General features: G+C 31.6%; 2 protein-coding genes and 1 long non-coding RNA gene across 4 annotated transcripts; 2 read left to right on the top strand and 1 right to left on the bottom strand.

Moving 5' to 3' along the window:
* Positions 1–6,419: 6,419 nt before the first annotated feature.
* LOC107022900 (protein PSY1) lies at positions 6,420–7,387 on the top strand. Its single transcript, XM_015223475.2, has 2 exons — positions 6,420–6,558; positions 7,021–7,387. Exons 1-2 carry the CDS (start codon positions 6,462–6,464, stop codon positions 7,155–7,157), a joined length of 234 nt encoding a protein of 77 aa, XP_015078961.1. The 5' UTR covers positions 6,420–6,461; the 3' UTR covers positions 7,158–7,387.
* Positions 7,388–13,772: 6,385 nt separating this feature from the next.
* On the top strand, positions 13,773–14,394 carry LOC114077509. The gene is made up of 2 exons (XR_003578749.1): positions 13,773–13,846; positions 14,113–14,394. It is a non-coding gene; the product is annotated as an uncharacterized LOC114077509 (long non-coding RNA).
* A 2,041-nt stretch (positions 14,395–16,435) lies between these two features.
* On the bottom strand, positions 16,436–19,622 carry LOC107023896 (zinc finger CCCH domain-containing protein 66-like). Of its 2 annotated transcripts, none has more exons than XM_015224733.2 (2): positions 19,466–19,622; positions 16,436–18,795 (listed from the first exon to the last, which is right to left on the bottom strand). In XM_015224733.2, the coding sequence occupies exons 1-2, from the start codon at positions 19,477–19,479 to the stop codon at positions 16,710–16,712; spliced, it is 2,100 nt and encodes a 699-aa protein (XP_015080219.1). In that variant the 5' UTR covers positions 19,480–19,622; the 3' UTR covers positions 16,436–16,709. The 2 variants fall into 2 exon arrangements, with proteins under 2 accessions (XP_015080219.1, XP_015080220.1); XM_015224734.2 differs by lacking the exon at positions 19,466–19,622 and adding an exon at positions 19,174–19,431.

Below are 19,622 nucleotides of genomic sequence, written 5' to 3'. Positions count from 1 at the left end.
TTTTTTGGTACTTTTTGGATTTAAGATTTTTAAGTTTTGATATTTTAAAATTAGCAGAATTAAAAATAGAAAAAAAGATATTATATATATATATATATATATATATATGTTGAGACGAGATTAATGAGTGCTCGGTGGATTCTATCCTGTACATCTCTAAGCTACGAGTAAATAGTAAAATTGAATCGAGCTCAAGTTATCGCTCTACTATTTTTGTAAAAAGTGATTTTTAGGTTAGTTGATTTTTGGTAATAAAGTTCTAGAGATGATTATTAGTGTTAATTATATTTCAGTATTTTTATTAATATCATTAAAATTTATAGTGACATTAGATTTAATTTTAATTAATTAGTACTAATAAAAATTTTAACACTCTTAGTTAATATGTATATTTATTGCTATTAAAAGCAGTGACGTAGCCATAGGGTGGTCAGGGTGTCCAATTGGACACCATACCTTTTTATAAGAAAATAACGTATGTATAAGTAAAATAATATGAGAAATGATTAAATAACATATTTGAACACCCGTAACACATCAAACTATTTTTTCCCAGTGATTTACCTCCTTGGAATGCGATAATGCTCGTGTTTGGATCTCACAATTTCTACTTTTTGAAAAATGCTTTTATTGTGATATTTCTAGACATTCCTTGTAAATTTCTGACTCAGGCTAAAAAAATTATTTTGTTATAATTATTGTGGTACATTTTAAATCATATTTACACGCTCTTCACCAAAAAATTTCACCTTTTATGAATTTCTAGATGAACTTAATTAGCATATAGTATTACAAAAATAAGATTTTTGTGATTGATTTAAGAGTGTTAGTAAGTTCCTGCATTAGTTTGTTACCTACATGCGTAGAGTCGGACTTGGAGCTACGAATTCAACAAATATAATTTCAAACGACAAAATTGTATTACTTTTAAAAAATATGTCTAAGTAATTAATTTATAATCGAGTAGATAAATAACTGAAAATTTATAAACTAAATTATAACTCCGACTAATCTAGTCCCCTATTTCAATCTCCAATGTGAAAAATGGAAATGAAAGAAAATAAAAGTAGAGTACTTTTTTATGGAAAAAACTTACTACACTGGGTGTTTATATTAACATAATGTAAAATGCATTATTATATGATTTAATGAAGTAATATAAATTTAAACACATGCATACATGTATTGACTTGATATAAACACCTAATACAAATAAGTTTTACTCTTTCTTTATGGAATAAAAATCGCAAATAGCTATATGATATACGGATGAAGTAACTATTCGACTATAACTGGAATCTATTTTAAGCCTCCAATCCCAAGTGGATCAATTTTTGGATAATATTGGTCTGACTCATTTGATCGTCTAGTTTATAAAATAAAATATGCTTACTCTATACTAAACATACACTTATATACTCTATTGATGGTGTATACATTATTTATATTCGTCTATTGATAAATTAGTTGACCGAACGATTTTTTTAATTTTTTCTCTAAACAAGTTGATGTAGTTGAATCCCAGATTCTTGGGGTACAATTGTCTAAGTGCAATTAACATGGATTCCAACTAGTTTAGTGGCCCAATATACATATATACGTGCTTGGATTTACCCTACTTTTCATTGAACTTGTCAGAGAGAATCAATTTTCTGGACAATTTTCTCATCTTTAAAGTTAAGTGTCCTCCATTTTAAAAACAATTGGGACATTTAGTCCTATATATTATCAAATATATGTATGGATGCACACAATGGTTGCTTTAATTTGCTGGAAATAATAGCATTACAAGTCACCAAATTTATTCTTAATATATCAGATAAGATTATCCAAACTCAGATCAAAATCATTGCATTTCTTTTGACCTTTGATTGAATTTCATTTTTGAGTCGATACTCTCTTCGAAACAAATTCACTAACTTATAAAGACAGGAATAATGTTTCATACATTCTTTCCTCTCCAGACATTATTTACACTGACTATGTTACTGCTATATTGTTTTGGTAATAAATTAGACCTGGCTATGTTTAATTTGCTAACATTTGTATTAATCATATGCCCAATTTAATTAGAAATTTAAAGAAAAATAATGATTACAGATTTTTATCATTTTATCCATATTGAGTTAGTCTTGTATAGTTGGCCCACCAATGAATTATTCCTAGCAATATAGACAGGTTCTGTTGGGCTTTAGATTCGTTGTCGGTTCTGTTGTTTAATAATGTTGTTAGAAGAAGCCACATTATGCTATTAAACAAGCACTATATCATTTGAAGAAAAAAAAAACTGGAAATACTTTTTAAATGTTGGTTAAATATAAAATATAATTTTACTATTGGCAAAAGTAATTCAAATTACTATTCTCTAAAAATAGTTTGTACATTAAACAAGCACTATATAATTTTGCTTATGTTTGTACATTAAGACAAATTCTTCACCCATATAAAAGAAATTTATTCAACTACTCTAAAGGTTAAATTAAGTTTAATCGATCAATGACAACAAATTTAAAAATGACCGATAAATTAGAATAATCTTAGAAATTGATAGTCTTGAATAATTAACGTCCTTACACTGCTTGTTCTATGAATAAAGTTTCAAGTTTAATAAATTTTGATAATATTTTTGCATGAGATAAGTTGGGTTAAAAGTTTAGAATTAGTCGAAATAATATCGAGGTTATTGAAGTAAATAATTGATGATAATGGGCCATAGGGTGCAAATAAATCCGACAAATATCTTCTTTAAAAAGGCCAAGAGGCCCAGGCCCCCTCAACTCACGTGGTGCAACATTCAATTTTTGGGTCGGCTAGTAATCCATCACTTTTATGGCCCCCGTGTGTTAAAAGGAAAGACGATTTTTTTAGCAAATTTTATACCTTTTGTTATGAAAGTGACTTATATATACTTTTATTTGTAAAAAAATGGCTTACATATACCTTTTTCCTTTAACGGAAATGAAAATAAATATAATTTTAATCTAACTTTTTATTATTTTTTTCTACAAAAATATAATCCCAGTAAATTCAATCCTCGTCAAACATATTCTTTTGGCTTTTTTTTTTGTTTCAATGACTAATTTAGAATTATTATTTTGATAATCAAATTTATTTATGTTTCACTAATATTTTTGTAAAACTTATTGTAGATGACCAAATTTTTTTCTTCGAATACAAAAATCAAATTACAATATAGACAAAAAAAATAGTTTAAATTTTTTTTCTTTAAACTAAGGAATGAAAGAAAAAAATAAAATAAGAATAAGAAACTCAAATAATTATAATAAAAGAGGTCAAAAAATAATTTATGTATGAAAAAAATTAAAATATACCTTGAACTTTGATAGAAGAATCATATATACCCCTAAATAATTTTTTTAAAAAATTAAAAGTAATAAATATAAATTTAAAACTAATTTTTTTAACTTCGTTAAATGAAGGGTATATATGAGCCATTTTGTAACGGCAGGGGTATATGTGTACCGTTTGTATAACGGTAAGGGCATATATGAGCCACTTTCATAACGAGGGGTATATCAGCTCCAAATGGCAAAGTTGAGGGGTATATCAGCTCCAAATGGCAAAGTTGAGGGGTATATCAGACCCTTTTCCCATTTAATTATCTATTTTTATTTATTCAAAAAAAATTATGAACAATTCTTAGATTCGTGAAATTCAGAGACATTTCAAAACATTCCCGATACATTGCGTCTAATTTTGAATACATCGTTCAACGTCTCGATATATTGCATCTTAATTTCGAATACATCACTCAATATCTGATAGATTGTGTATGTCCCGATACATAATGTAAGTAAAAGAGAGTAGAAATTTTTGTACTTTTTATTTTGAAATGATAGAGAATTATATAAAATATAATAAAATAAGTGATGTATTTATGTAATTTTTCCACGAGTGCGAATCTTAAGTGAAATTCGATTATTTTGATATGAATCTAGGTGCAAATCACTCGATTTTCTTTTTAAAGAGAATTATAGGTTTCTTCAAATGAAACTAAGTATATTTTAAAAGTTTTATAAATAATATAGGTGGCTTCAGATAAAACTAAATATGTTTTGAATATTATATAAATAGTATATCGAATTTATCGCAAGGCACAAGGCACTTGTCTACAGTGCAATTGGTATTTTCATATATGATTTTATGAACTATCACATTATAATGAAAGCGTATTTAAAAGAATTGCAACTGCAAATTCTCTTATCACAAGAAAAAAATATCAAAATGATTTTAATTTGTTAAGATATCTTTTCAAAAAGTATCACTCATGAATCAAACATAGCAAAACATTACACTTATTTTGTGAAAATGTCTCATAATTTCAAAACAAGAGGAAAGACTAGTGTCCCATGTGACTTCTCTCGATCTTATTTATTTTTATATGTTTTAAGTTTCGATAAGCGTATATATATAGTTATTTGATTTATACATATTATATAATTGAAATATAATAAATACTCAGATAAAAAGTTGAGGTGTGCATGAACCAGTCCAAACGATACAATCATAAAATAAGTTCTACGGAATTATAATTCTAAATAAAATTACTAGATACAACTTTAAACTTTAGCAACATTAATTTGACCTACTTTGTCTATAGTTGTGAAAACCTTTAATATGATGGTTCTTAATTAGTACTCTATTATTTCTTATAATATTTTTTATATTTTGCATGAATTACTTTTCCCATTTCTGACTTTTGATTATTATTTAGTTTGCACGTAATGCTCACATGTTCCAATAGCAACCAAAATTTTATTTTATGCATAGAGTATTAATCTATTTTCTTCCAGTTTATGTAACACCTTAATTTGCTGTCTGAAGATATCAGAACAACTTTGGAGTTCTGTTTAATTTTTTTTCCTCTCTAAATTGAATAAAAAAAGTTTTTGACTTAGTGTTGTAGTAATTTGGAATTGAAGCAACGCCCATACTTATCACTTACAAAACAAAACTTATGCATGTTTTATCTCATTGTGTTTTTATACATTATATCAAATCTCACATTGAAAAAACATGAAAGATATAAAGTATATATAGAAACACTAGTGACGTATCTTAAAAGGGAAAATTGTATATAATGATATATTATTAATTCAAATTAAATGTTATAACTATAGTATGATTTAATTGTGCCCCGTAGCAAACATATTGTCAGTCGTCTCTCTCCCTTAAACTCTTGGTTGCCACTCTCCCTCTCTCGCTCGACACTCTCCCCCTCGCCTCTTTCTCTTTATAAAAACATAAATGTATAAATTGTGTTTATATTTGTGTAAAACGATAGAAAAATGTAGATACACATGCAAATACATATATTTTCGTCTTATACACCTGTAATTATACAGTAAAAATATTTCCCTGCCCAATTTTCTTTTGTCTTTCTCTCTTTCTCGTTTTATACAAACACAAATTATATAAAATACGATGTATAATTTATATTTGTATAAGGCGAGAGAGAGAACAATATTTGATATATAAACGTTTTATTTTGATTCAATTGTATACAAATTCAAATTTTATACATATATACAAACATATAAAATTGAATTGAGATGATGCCAACGATTTATACAAACGGGAGACTAGTAGCAATTTATACAAATGGTCTGCCAGCGAAATTATACAAATCTGAAGAGGTGCAAACAAATTATACAATTGTTTCTTTCGTATATATGCATAACCAATTAATACCCATTGTCTTTTCTATATATGTATAGTAAAAATAGCACATCAAAGTTTGTTATGGAGTGCAATTATGCAAATTATAGCTATAGTATGCAAATATGATTTTTGTGTTTACTATATGTGAAAGTTGATCAATCTTATAATAGTGCGGACACAGCCACAAAGCTGATATTATCACTAATGGATTGAACCATATGCATGTACGATAAAAATTCTATAATCGATTCCAATTTATCTGAAATTTAATCGCAATAGTTGTTGTAGTATCATGACTTTCCTAAACAATGCTTCTATTCAAGGAAAGAAATTTTGTTATAAATATTTAGCTTTCTTTAAAATGAAGATAAAATTTAAATTGATGGTTTTATTTCGAGTAAACGAAGCTACAACAAACTCGTTGACCCAAATTTGACGGATTATAAAATTAAAACACATTATGATTTCCAAACGAAGTCGTGGCCACGTAAAGCTCACCAGTTGCTAATTTATGTCAACTCTTCAACGCATACACATCTATATCGAATTCATCTAAATTTAATATTTTTAATTCAATTTAAAAATTTATAAATATAAACTAAGCAAAATTATATCAATAAATAAAAGATATAAACACGTAATTTAAGATATAATGAATTCAATATTACTAAAATTCTTTTAAAATTAATTTAACTCATAAAATTTAAATTTTGAATCCGTCTCTGTCTTCTAACAACCTTATAAATAAAGGAGTCTATTTGAGTTCTCATCATCTTGCGATGGCGGCTGGTTTTGGAATTCGACACTACTTGTGTATGATGTTTCTTCTTTCAATTATATTTTGTGTTTCAGCACGAAATTTCATTTCAATCTCAGGTAATATATATACACCCCTTCTTTAATTATGATATATTGTAAAAATAAACTTATTGCTAGGTTCATTCCAAACATATTTCATGCAATCGATTGTTAGAATCAATAATTATTTAAATTGATCTTTTTGAAAATTGAAATAAATCATATCCATTTTATAACTCAATCTAACTTTTTCGCCTCTACTCTTTCTTTTTCGGAGTTTTTGATGAGAAAACATTCCAAATAAAAAGAAACCCAAAAATCTTGATTAATGGAGGAACAATATCACTTTTTTATTCTACATAAGATATCAGATCAAGATTTCTTTATTTGACTCGTATTGTAAATACCCCTCGCTAACCTATTAATGGTATGACTATGAGAGTTTGTCATTTTGGGATATACAGTAATTCCTTTTCAAAATAAATTATTATTATTTTTTTATAATTTTAAACATGTCATAAACTTGCGACATTTATGTAGATGATGAGATGGCAATGTTACAAGTGGAGGTGAAGAGGTCTCTGCTTTCAGTGCAGCTAGATGATTATGGTTCGCCTTCTGCCAACCGCAATCACTATCCTGGCAAGCCCAGCAAGTCCAAAGGTGGACGTGGCTAATTCATGAACTGAATTATAATATATAAATATTAATTAATCCAAATATATCTTAAATAGTACAAATAAAATGCCCAAAATTTGTAATGCAAATGTCACTACTATATATTATTATTTCATATTCTCTTACTGCTTATTTATAAATGTTATAAATACGAATTTAAGTGTTATGGTACTTATAAAGTGTGCTTTGAGTTCTTGAATTGATATATGGAGGATTTTTATTACAATGAGACTAATGATTATGCATTTTCGATTACAAGAACTTACATGGTAAGTCTAATTTCAGGTGTTGGGCTTGCTATTTAATATAATAATACTTGAAAAATAAATTCCATTATGAAATTTTAAATTTTATGGGTGCAATTACATGATATTTTCGTATAATTTTATTTATTAAAGTTAAAATTCCATGATAGTAACTATTTTTTCAAAAAAATATGAGGGAACTGATGAGTGGGTGCAATTTGACGTATAATGGGCTTAAAGAAGCTTCATGTTTTGGGCCATTTTCGAGGCCCAAATATGCTTGAAAAAGACCCATTCCACACATATAATGGGCTCAAAGATTAACTGGACATTAATCCAGCCGGCCTGTAATTTGTGGTGTGAAAATCAAGGAAAATAGGTGTTCTAAAACTTATTTCCTTAATTAAATTACGAAATTAATGCAATTTCAGAAAATATTTTTCTCACTTTTACTCTTATGCGTAACTACCTAATTTGAAAGATGTATGAATATTGAATAGCAATAACACAAGACATTCAGTGAAATTTTATAAATAGATATGACAAAATAGAGTGTACGCGGTCTTATTTCTACCTCGTTAGTGAAATGGTTGTTTCCAGAAAAATTAGATACATCAAATAAACACGTTAATTTCCGAAGTTCCATTTCAAATAATATGGGAGTTCTCACTTTAATTATGTTAGTACTCAATTGGCTTTGTAGTCCTCAATGAATTTAGGGATTATTTTCATGTATACCCTATTATTTAGAAGAATACAATCTTGTTAAGTTAAGGCTCTTAAATATATTATGACACCACAGTAGTACAGTCTTGTTAAGTTAAGGCCGGAAAAACAAGTATCATAGTAAATCTTATAGAATTAGGTGATTATCAAAGTAAATTCAAGATGAAAAAGAAAGTTAATACTCTTAATCAACTTGATCAAATATCGTATAAAGTAAACTTTTGATATCTCATCTTATCCTATTAAATTTACAATTATTTTATCCATTTCACAAATATCATAAATAGTTCAACATTGAGATAATTTAATCTGCATGGATGTCCTTAGGAGTGTTTGATTGAAAATAAGTTATTTCAGGAATATCCTTTTATGTATATGAGATTTGTTATGAAACTATATGAATTTAGAAAAAGAATAAAGTAGGGAGAAGAGAAAAGACTTCTTATTCATGTTGAAGTATATTCAAGATTCATTGATTTTTCACAAATCTTATTTACAATGAAGGAAAATCCTTTATTTATAGGAAAAACCTTACTTGGTCACCAAGTAGGATTCCTAACCATATCCTACAAGAACTCCACATAATTAGACATTCACTATAACATAAATATGTTTATAACACTCCCCCTTGAATGTCGGTAGATTATGTGCCTCGTTAAAACCTTACTAGATAAAAGCAGTAGGAAAAAAATCTAGTGAAGGAAAAAGAGTACACATATCTAATAATACGCATTATGGATGCCTCATTAAAAACCTTACAAGGAAAACCCAGTGGGACAAAACCTTGTGAGGGAAAAAGAGTGCATTGCATATTAACTCCCCCTTAAATGAGAACATCAATTCAGAGATTAGAATCTTCGTTTTCTAAGCTTGTGCACCTTCTTCTTGAAAGTTATAATTGGTAGAGACTTGGTGAATGAATCAACAATAATATTACTTGAAAAGACCTCTTGCATGTTGATATCACCATTCTTGGGAGCTTATGAGTGTAGAAAACCTTGACGAAATATGCTTTCTTCTATCTGCTTATATAAATCTTCCCTTCAGGGTCAAAGATTTCTACAAGTTTCTTACTTCAACTTCTTTAAGCAAATAATCTATTGCCAAGAGTTTCAATTCTAATCATCAATTTGCCTAATATGCTCTATGCATTTTGAATCTATTTAATCCTTATGAGGATGATAAACAAGTTTTCCAAAAACTTGTATATGCTTTAGATTTTGAACCCATTGGATATTTAATTTTGTCAAGTAACAACATTCAAATTAGATGTATGACATCTTCTAGTGCCTAGATTGCAAGTCAAATAAGCTTTACGCTTACCAAGATGCATCATTTCACTTTTCACTTGATAATTATTTCTACACAAGCATGTTTTAATAGATGTAGAATTTATATTCTCATAATCTTGTACAATATTGCGCGCTATTGTATCAAAGATATCGTCGACGATATATCATTTTGTTTCAATTCACAATAGACATAACTTATTGAGGTTTTTCATAAATTGTTATGTCGTAGGCTTTCCAAGAGCACATTATCTCCTTATTATGATCATTTTGATTCTTTGATCCTCTCCCTTTTTCAAAGATTATTTTATTTAGAATTGATTAGTCTATCATGCTTCATGCATGTCGTAGACTCTATCTTTAAGGGACATTCAATAGGAGTATTTACAAATTTTGTGTTGCTTCTAATCTCCCCCTTATGTTAGACAAACTAACATATATCTCAATCTTTGGAGAATCTATCCTTGTGCATCAATGTATACTCATTGATTATATACCACATATCAAAATAATCAGATGAAAAATATTTGATCCACGACCATAAATCAATTAAAAGAAAATTCGATCATAATTTATCGATCTAATGCGTACAATTACTTTTGTATGCAATATCATATTTCATATCAACATATGAAGCTTTATTTTCATAAACAATGATTTTATTATTTGAGACATTTAGTGTCACATTATCTTGAGTATTTATCAATATTATAACATAAATTGTCTTGATTACATATTCTGAAATTGTGCTCTTAACTCAATTATTTTTGCACAAATAATTTTGTGAATGTCAAACAACATGTTGACAACAAACGCAAATGTGATTATCTTATAGATGCATCTTTTTATCATATCACATGATAGGTGAACGGGCCCATATTCACCTTTTATACTTTTAAGAATTTAGGGATTTAGTTCCAACTTTAGTTGATCCAATCAACTTACATGAGAACGAGCAATAAAAAAAATTCTTGAAGAATCTTGTAGTTCTTCAATGTATGTCTATTATTCAATATACACATCTTTGGATGACCAAGATATTCATGTCAACTAATAAAATTATTAGTATTAGTAAACTTCATATTTGTTATGGCATGTGTCTTTTGCTATAGTAAATTTTTTATTTATTATTATTATATGAGAAAATATCAACTTTAATACTCGGGGAGTAAATTTCATATTACTCTACCTCTTCTAAAGGTGAGTCGTGATCCCATTACTGAATAGACTAATCTGATTATCAGAAAATAGTGTATGTAATCGTATTATTTAAGTCAATACTATTGCAAACATCAAGTTGCAAGATAGCAATATGCACACATGAGACCATCTAGAAGAAACATCAATTAGGACCATTACGTATCTAAACAATCCACTATACGTTCCTAGAACGCAGGAGATTCAGTCTCAACTTTCGTTTATGATGGTCTCATAATTAACTTGCATTGCTAACAAGTAGTACAAGAAAATTCACCATTTAAAAGAATTTTTAGGTCTTCCATGGATGTCCATTTTAATTTTTCATAATTTATGTAAACATTATAGATTAATGATGTCCCAAATAATCATGCGAAATTAAGAAAGTATTGGAATTAATAAACTTTTTATTTATTGTATAATGTGTCTCAGTTGCACTAATTTTTGTCCAATACAAGCTTGAAGATAAAGTATGAAACTTTTCTATAATACATGTCTTCTTAGAGACATTCTTGGTGTACCACATCATTGATCAAAAGTCGCAATCTTTCACATGTCTAGTATGGTGGCTTACATTTATAAGAAGTTCTCATACTAGAATGGATGATGTGAAAGATTTATCAGAAGTTCTTATATAGAGAATGGATCCATATTTTAACATTTATCAGAAGTTCTCATTCTTCATGAATGGAACACAAACATGTGAGCTTATCAAATTATGATAGCTTTAGTACCTCATTCCATATTTATGTGCATTATTCAATCACTTGTCTTCTTTCAGACATATTATGCACTAATACCACATTCACTTTTGTAATGGAGTAAATTCAGTAAATTTCATGACTCTTCATCTAAAACACATTAGTTTTTCTTTAGTCATTATTAAATCATCATTATGGTGCATTAAGACTCAATTTAATGTCTTATCCATATAAAAGTGTCTTAGGTCATAAATCGACGGGTCTTGAACCCAATATCTTATCATCATGGTGCATCAGGACTTTAACCCAATGTCTTACCCTCTTTGTACGATTAGACATAAATCCATTGTTTTATTCTTTTGGTGCGATAAAACTTAAATCTCGTCTTACCTACAATGAGGCTCAACCTCAAGCCTTCAAAATATTTGTAATTTTACCAATTTTGATGACCATTAATATGATCGTACATTATAATTACACACAGAATTGAGATTATTTATTTCTTATAATCAACATTAGTAGTTAGTAAATATAGCTTAATAGATCACATACTTCATATAAAGGTTGAAAACATACCTTTCACTAAATTGTGCTTATTCAATTATAAAAATAGATTAAGAAATTCTCTTCCCAATCGATTAAAATTAAACGTATAAAAAGTCAACAAGTCTCTTTAAATACTTAATTTAGATGGTGCCTCCAGATCTGTCACATAAATAATTATAACATAAGATAAATCATACCTTGTAGATATAAGAACCTTATTGCATAACTTATGCAAGATCTCTTTTGCATTTTTCCCGTTTTCTTCATCATTCTTTAAGAATAGAATAATCGTGCTGATAACGTGTTATGAAACTATATGAATTTAGAAGAAGAATAAAGTAGGGAGAAGAGAATTCTTATTCATGTTGACGTATATTCAAGATTCATTGAGCTTTCACAAATCTTATTTACAATGAATGAAAACCCTTTATTTATAGGAAAAACCTTACTTGGTCGCCAAGTAACAATATCCTACAAGGACTCCACATCAGGGCTGTGCAAAAAACGGGTAAAACCAATAACCCGACCCGATTTTCGGTTTATTGGGTTAACGGGTCGGGCTATTGGGTAATTGGGTCGGGGACCGGTTCAGTAATTTTTTTAATTGGATTACCGGTTCGGGTGACGGGTTTGGGATGGAAATATACCGGGTCACCCGATTACCCGACTTATTTCCCCCTAAATTTATTTTCTAATTTTCTAATTCTAGGTTACAAACACCTTCTGCTAATCTGCTTCGTCCTTCACTCCTTCTGCTTCCGCCGCTCTCTCCACTCCAGTCTCCACAGTCCACTCTCCAGTCTCCAATTTCGAAACTCCGGTGAGGCGAGGACGGAACTCGACTAACCAACTCTCCACTCCAGTCAGGCGTCCGGCGAGGCGACAACTAGGGTCTAGGGGTGCATATCGGTCTCACAAGGTAACGACTTCGCGCTGTGTTGTATCTTCTACCCTTCTCGCTGTGTTGTATATGATTTCATGGTGCATTATTTGTTTACAAGAACATGTGGATTTGTGAAGTAATTTAATTGATTATGGTATGTGTGGCTGTGTGCTGAGCTTATATGGGGCAATGATCAGTAGTTCACAAATTGGAACTCTAACTTGTTTAACGAAGTGTAGTTTGTATCCTTCGAGTTCGTGAAACTCTTTTCTGTTGGTCATCATAAGACCTTCAATTGGAAAATGGATAAATATCAGATATTTTTGGTTAGCAATGGAAATTGTGCATTATCATTGATTCAACTCAATAAAATAAGTTCTCAGTATCAGGCAATGAGATCTGTTGAAGTCAAAAATCTGAAATGTAGATGAGATGTGTTGAAAAAGAGTAAGTGGAGAATCACTTAATATTGGAACTTGGTCGGATGATTAATGTTTTGCAGGAACCAGTTTTGATTTTACAATGTCATGAAGAGACATAATAGTGTTTGCCTTTTTTCCTATTGCTCCTATATTTACTTGATTTCTAATCATGATCTTTCCTATAGAGTTTTTCAAGCGTGCCTCACTGCTTTCCAGAGTTTGAGGTATTGCCTTTAGCCTGAAGTAAATCTATGCTATCCCAATGGGATATTTTATTGTCTCATGCCCTCTATTATCTCCTATTCGATGATGTTATTTTACATTTACATGTTTAAAAAAATCTTCATGTTAGCTAGCTATTGTGTGTGTTTCTTTTTTCAAGATTAGGACAAGTGGATGATGGTTCCTCCTTGTTGAACGTTAATAATAAACGATTATGGCATATCTTTTCGCAGTTTTTGGTGAAAGTATCATGGCTGAAAATGTCATAACTGATAAGGTTGTTGGTGAAAGTGGAGCTTCTAATTCAAATGCAATAGATCAAAGTCAAATTGTTGAGTCTCAAGTAAAGAAAGGGAGGAAAAAAAGATCTCGTGCGTNAAACTTGGAAACGAACTTTGCATTGATGACATGTAAAATTGGAGGTTTCCTTCACTAACTCTACTAAAGGAAAAGGAAGGTAGATGTCTTACTATTGAGGTGGTCTCTTATATTACATCATACATGTGTTATTTATTATCTTGTCTTTATGCATGATTTATGATTGACTTCTCTTTTCTGATGACTAATGAGTAATGGGTATGTAATATTATGGTTGATACAAATATTTGTGCAAAGCTCCCAGTAGAATTTGGTGTTCTGTATCAGTTTATCACTTTATCTTGACTAATCTTTCATTTTAATCATTAAAATATCTAATGCTTTCTCTGTTTCTTTGTTCATCAGATTTCATCATGCCTCAACTTCATGGTTCTAATGCTCGATCACCTATTTGGAATCACTATGAAAAACTTGAAGAAAAAGAAGATGGATCGTGGACAGTGAAATGTATTCATTGTGGTCGTGTTGCTTATTACCATTCGCACTATAATGGAACTGCCTCCTTAAGAAATCATGTTAAACGTTGTTTGGAAACAAGAAACCAGAATCGTTAACTCGCAAGAATTGATTACTAGCTATTATTTTGTTTACTTGAATGTGAAATATTAGTACTATGTTTGGACTAAATTTTCAGTTTGTGTGACTGCTATTTTGAATTTTTGAAATTTTGATTGCGCCTGTGTGAGCTGTTGGGGATTTGTTGACTGTTGTGGCTGTTGTGTCGAGTGTTTTCTAGTAGAAAATGTTGTGTTCATGTGTTGTGCTGAGTCTGCTGACTGCTGTGGGCTGTGGCTGTTGTGTCGAGTAGAATTTTCTGTTGGGCTGTGGCTGTTGCTGTGGGCTGTGGCTGTGGCTGTTGCTGTGGGCTGTGGCTGTTGCTTTTGTCCACCAGATAGTTGGGTTCCATGCTCACCTACCATAGTATAAAAAGGTTGTGATGAATATTGAATCATGTACTGTTTTGTTTGTGTTTTAGTGTGTGACTTTGTGCTTTAGCAAGTAAAAGAAAGGCAGTGTAAGTGTTTGCTAATTGCTAGTAATATGTTGCCTGCAGGACCTTTTGCCTTGGGTGTGCTTTGGGTTAACCGTTAACATAATATGTGATATCAGCTCTTGCTAGTAATATCAGCTCTTGGGTGTGCTTTGGGTTAACCATTAACATAATATGTTGCCTGCAGGACCTTTTGCCTGTTCTTCATGTGATTTTTATTTTTAAAAAATGTGTGATATGTTAACGGTTAACCCGATAACCGAACCAATAAGGGTCGACAACCGATTAACCAATAACCGATTAACCGATAACTTAATGGTTCTTTAACGGTTTAGCTAGTCTACAAACCGATAACCGATAAGCAAAACCGATAATGTTCAAAACCGAACCGAACCGACCGATATGCACCCCTACTCCACATAATTAGACATTCACTATAACACAAATATGTTTATAACAAGATTGACTAATTTCATCATATAATAATACAAATGCATAATAGATAAACATGACCCTTAGCTTGATTTGAGCAAACAATTACGCTCTCCAACTTTGAGTGTGCACAAGTAGACACTTAAACTTGTACAAATATACACACGTATCCTAGATGACATAATACAAGTAAGACGCCACGTAGGGCATAAAATTCTCATGTAGGACGTCATATAGGATGAATATGTCTATTTATTATATAAATTTAAGTGTCTTCTTCTTTAAATTCACAATTAAAAATCATAATTTTGAAATAATGCCAAAAATCATATTTATGAATTATACCTAATATAAACAATAGAAAAAGTTATTCTAATCTTAACAACAAACAAAATTTATATTAGCTATTATAATTTTATTTTAAAACTATTTATTTTCATCCCTAACACACTCGACGGCTCCAAAGTCCATATTGCCGGCCATAATTTAGCAAGTAAACGTCAATCCATTATCCAATAGATAGGATCGGGCGGCTCTATTAAATTTCTATACCTTTTCCTACTTTTGACTTTTGAAGCCAATTGACTAATTAAAATATTGCCACTTGATTTGAACTGTCTCCAAATATTGCATCACATATTCATTACACCGCCTTTTCTTACCTTTTCCTTAAACTTGGAATTTGGCCTGCCCTACCTTTAGCACTTGGAATTTGGCACTCCAAATTGTCTCCTTTCTTCCTGTCCTTTTCTTATCTATTTATTCATCATTCAATATTGATTCAATTAACCCAAACTTATGTTACGTAGGGTTCGTAAAACCGATTGATTCAAATTTATATCGCTTAGAATTGATAGAACTTTTCTTTTTGAAAAATTAATTATTATTTTTTAATTCTGAGCCCTTGAAATAAGGAGATAAGCTGGTATATAAGTAATACATTCTGTTGAACAAATACTTCTATTCAAAATTCATCAAATGTATATAAATTATTAATTTAAAACTTAACAATATAAAATGACTAAAATTTCAAACTCATAACAGGTAAATCCTAATCTGCATCTGCTTGAAATGAGACCTTTAAGATTGATAATATTCGATAGTTCAATCTATCTATAATTTATCATTCATGAATGCTGACAATTATACGTTCTGAATAATCAAATTTCATCTTGTTGTATACACTTATTTCAGATAAATCGCAAACCATATAGCTATAACAAAAAATAATGTAGGACGGTGTAATTTGATATCTTGGCTTTTGAATCAGAGTAATTTCATTTGTATCATTATTCATTGCCGTGTTACATAGTCTATAGTGATGAGATTAATCAAAATTCTGAACTTAAAAATAAAAAATAAAAGATACAAATATTTGTAAGAGCAGAATTCTTCCACCCTGCCCAAAGAAAGACCTTTGTGTAGCCCCCTCTCTGCTTATCATTACGAAAAAGAATACAAAAAATTGCAAAAGAACTTGTTAGATATTACTCCATGAAAGAATGCAATCTTTTCAGTATCAATGCACAATCTGCTCCTGCTCCATGTATAGCTGGTCTACCCATGTTGGCATTGTCTCAGAACCTCGACTAGTATTCAACCGATACTGTTGATCTTCCATCGTAGCCAATTGTCTCGAAGTCATAGAAGGGGAATGCGGAGACTGAACCCAAGAGACATCAGGCTCAACGAGCGAGTCAGAAACTGAGGATTCACTTGTAGTAGGAAACCTACTGCCACTGCTCCGTAAACCAAAGGAAGCAGATTTTCTCAACTTATTGAGCTCTTCCTTCTGGATGCCCCAGTCCAATTTACCATCAGGTGAGCCCCAACCTGAGAGGTTAGAAAGCACAGCAGATGCATTAGGAAGACGGCCTGCACCACTTCGATCAATGAAACTCTGGCTTCGCTTGGCAAATGCAGCTGCCCTTGAACTCAAAACTGCTGTTGCTGCAGCATTAGATGGATCAATTCCATATGAAGATGATGTCCTAAAAGACTGTGAGGATTGACTGGAGGAATAGCTTGTCATATGTTGCTGGTTCATGTTCTGTCGCATCTGCATCCCTTTGGGAGATTGCAGCTGGGGAGATACAGCATCAAGTGATAGTCCTTGCAGCTGAGACAGTATCTTGGCATCAAGGTTTGCTATTATATCATCAAGATTAGAGGGGTTCAATCCACCATGCCTACTGAATTCACCGTTTCGATCATTTAAAGAAGCTGCAAAAGCAGCAGCTTTGGCTGAAGAACTATTCCACCTGGATGGCGAAGAAAGAGCAGATAACTCATCCATCAGCTGATCTTGCATCAGATAACCATTACCTATATCCATGTCTCTGGCATTGATTGCGGTTTTTAACCGACTAATCGGCAGTTGCAAGGTTGGAGTTGCAGGGCTGGACTGGCAGGTCCACAAAGATCCACCCACAGAAGAAGCGCCAGCTGAAGGAGACATAGGTGGAGTTGAAGTAGGAGGTACCATAACTGATGGAGAGCCAAGGGCTAGTGGAGTAATCGATGTGATATCCAATGACGACGCGCCACTGGAATATGATCTAGGGGAAAGAACAGCAGACCCCGTGGAAGGATACAAGGGTCGAAGTTCTTCAGGTTTGTGGGCAAAGAAACAAACCCTCCTATTGCAATTTGTTTCATCCTTGCACATACGGGTCCGGTATTGTGCAGGGTGAAGCCAGCACTCAAAAATACCATGTGCATACTCACAAGAGTCTCCCCTTTGGCATGTCCCCTTGCGAAAGTCTGGACAAGGGACACAACTATAGTGGTACTTACTAGGGTCACGCCTTCTAGCGTTTTCACCAGGGTGAACAAAGGGGCACTCTGTCCAATCATGGGAGTATGCTCTCGAGCATGGTTTCACCTTAAATATGTACATTCTAAAGTCATCAGTCCCATATATCCCATTCTTTATGTCCGGAAGAGAGGGATCGACAGGATACTCTTTCTTCTCGATCCCAAATTTAGATACAGTTGGAGTCAACAACAGTTGTTCCTCTGCTTGTTCAGAAATGATCTGATCAATCACCTCGTCGGTGTTGCATCCTCCAAGCAAGTGCTCCAGTATCTTCCTCCTAGAGTTGAGGCAACAACTCTGACCAGAGATCAGGTCAACAGCTCGTTTCCCATTTGCATCCACCAAATTCACATCAGCAGAAGCATCAACCAAGAGCTTGACAACCTCAAGCAAAGCTGCAGAGCCACCAGAAATTGCGCAGTGAAGCGCAGTAGCCCTATCCGAACCACAAGCTTGATTAACATCAACACAACCCTTCTCAAGCATATAACTCAGCACCTGTTTGCTGCCAAAAGTAGCAGCAACCATAAGGGGTGTCCTCTCCTCATATCCCATCTTCTTTACACCAACTCTCCTAACATACCATAAGCCCACCTCATTGATGTCATGGCCTTCCTCTTCTACAGCCTTCTGGAAGTTTCTAATATCATCCGAGGCCGACAACTCGAGCAAAAGGGAGAAATCAGGGACAAGTTCTTTTTGCTTCTGAATTTTAGCTTCCATGGCTAATTCAGTAGAACAAACTTCACTCCCAGAACCACTACACATGAATAGGGTCTGTGCTTCTCTACAAAATTTAGTACAAATTATTATCAAATTTCACCAACAAGATAAAATCTGCAGCAAGCATAATCTTCCTACTTGACCAATGGAAATGAAATTTCAAAACCCCATATACTAGTCTATAACTAATAAAAGCAATAAAAAAACAAACAAACATAAATTTGTCAATCTAACACATAAGCTAGAAATCAGTTCCAATCTTTGAGCAGTAAAGTCCAAATCATGCGAATTTACCGCTAATGGTCAAAACACATCAGAACTATCATTTTTACGAGTGTTTCACTAAGTTATTCTCTTTTCCTATCTGAATTATCAAATTCTAGGTATTAAAACACATCTCGAAGAAGACTACGCTAACTATCAAAAGTTTTCTTTTTCTTACCTAAACCATCACCATCTTCTCGACTAGGTGTATGTTAATACATAAATAATGATAATTCAATTAGAAAAATATACGAACTGATAAATGGAGCGTAAAAAATAGTTGATCATTAACTCAATAAAAAGGAAAAGAAGTCAAGAACTATTAAAGGCAGGGGACGGACAAAAAGGTAGCCCCTAAACATGTGCGCATATTAATTTAGAATTAATAAAATCGAAATTTTAACTTCGCCACTAAGTTTCCACGAGTAGTTAATACTACATAACAAGAATGAAATAATGAGAAAACACACCTCAACTCTTGCATAGAAAAATATATAAAGGAGGGTTTAGAACCCCAAATGTTGTGGAGAGAGAAAGGAGCAACACACGAACAAGAAATGAGTTGCTAATGGAGGCAACTAGAAAACCTCCTTTTAACTACAACAAAAACGTACGAACCATCAAACA

This window comes from Solanum pennellii, chromosome 6 (genome assembly GCF_001406875.1).
Source record: "Solanum pennellii chromosome 6, SPENNV200".
Classification (NCBI taxonomy): Eukaryota; Viridiplantae; Streptophyta; class Magnoliopsida; order Solanales; family Solanaceae; genus Solanum; species Solanum pennellii.
Note: the sequence above shows the minus strand (reverse complement) of the source record. Positions and strands in the feature narration are given on the sequence as shown.

Excerpts from the sequence above, each read along its gene's own strand:
- LOC107022900 (XM_015223475.2), top strand. The coding sequence starts at position 6,462 with ATGGCGGCTGGTTTTGGAATTCGACACTACTTGTGTATGATGTTTCTT. Across the intron at positions 6,559-7,020 it reads AAATTTCATTTCAATCTCAG|ATGATGAGATGGCAATGTTA; the intron begins GTAATATATATA and ends ACATTTATGTAG.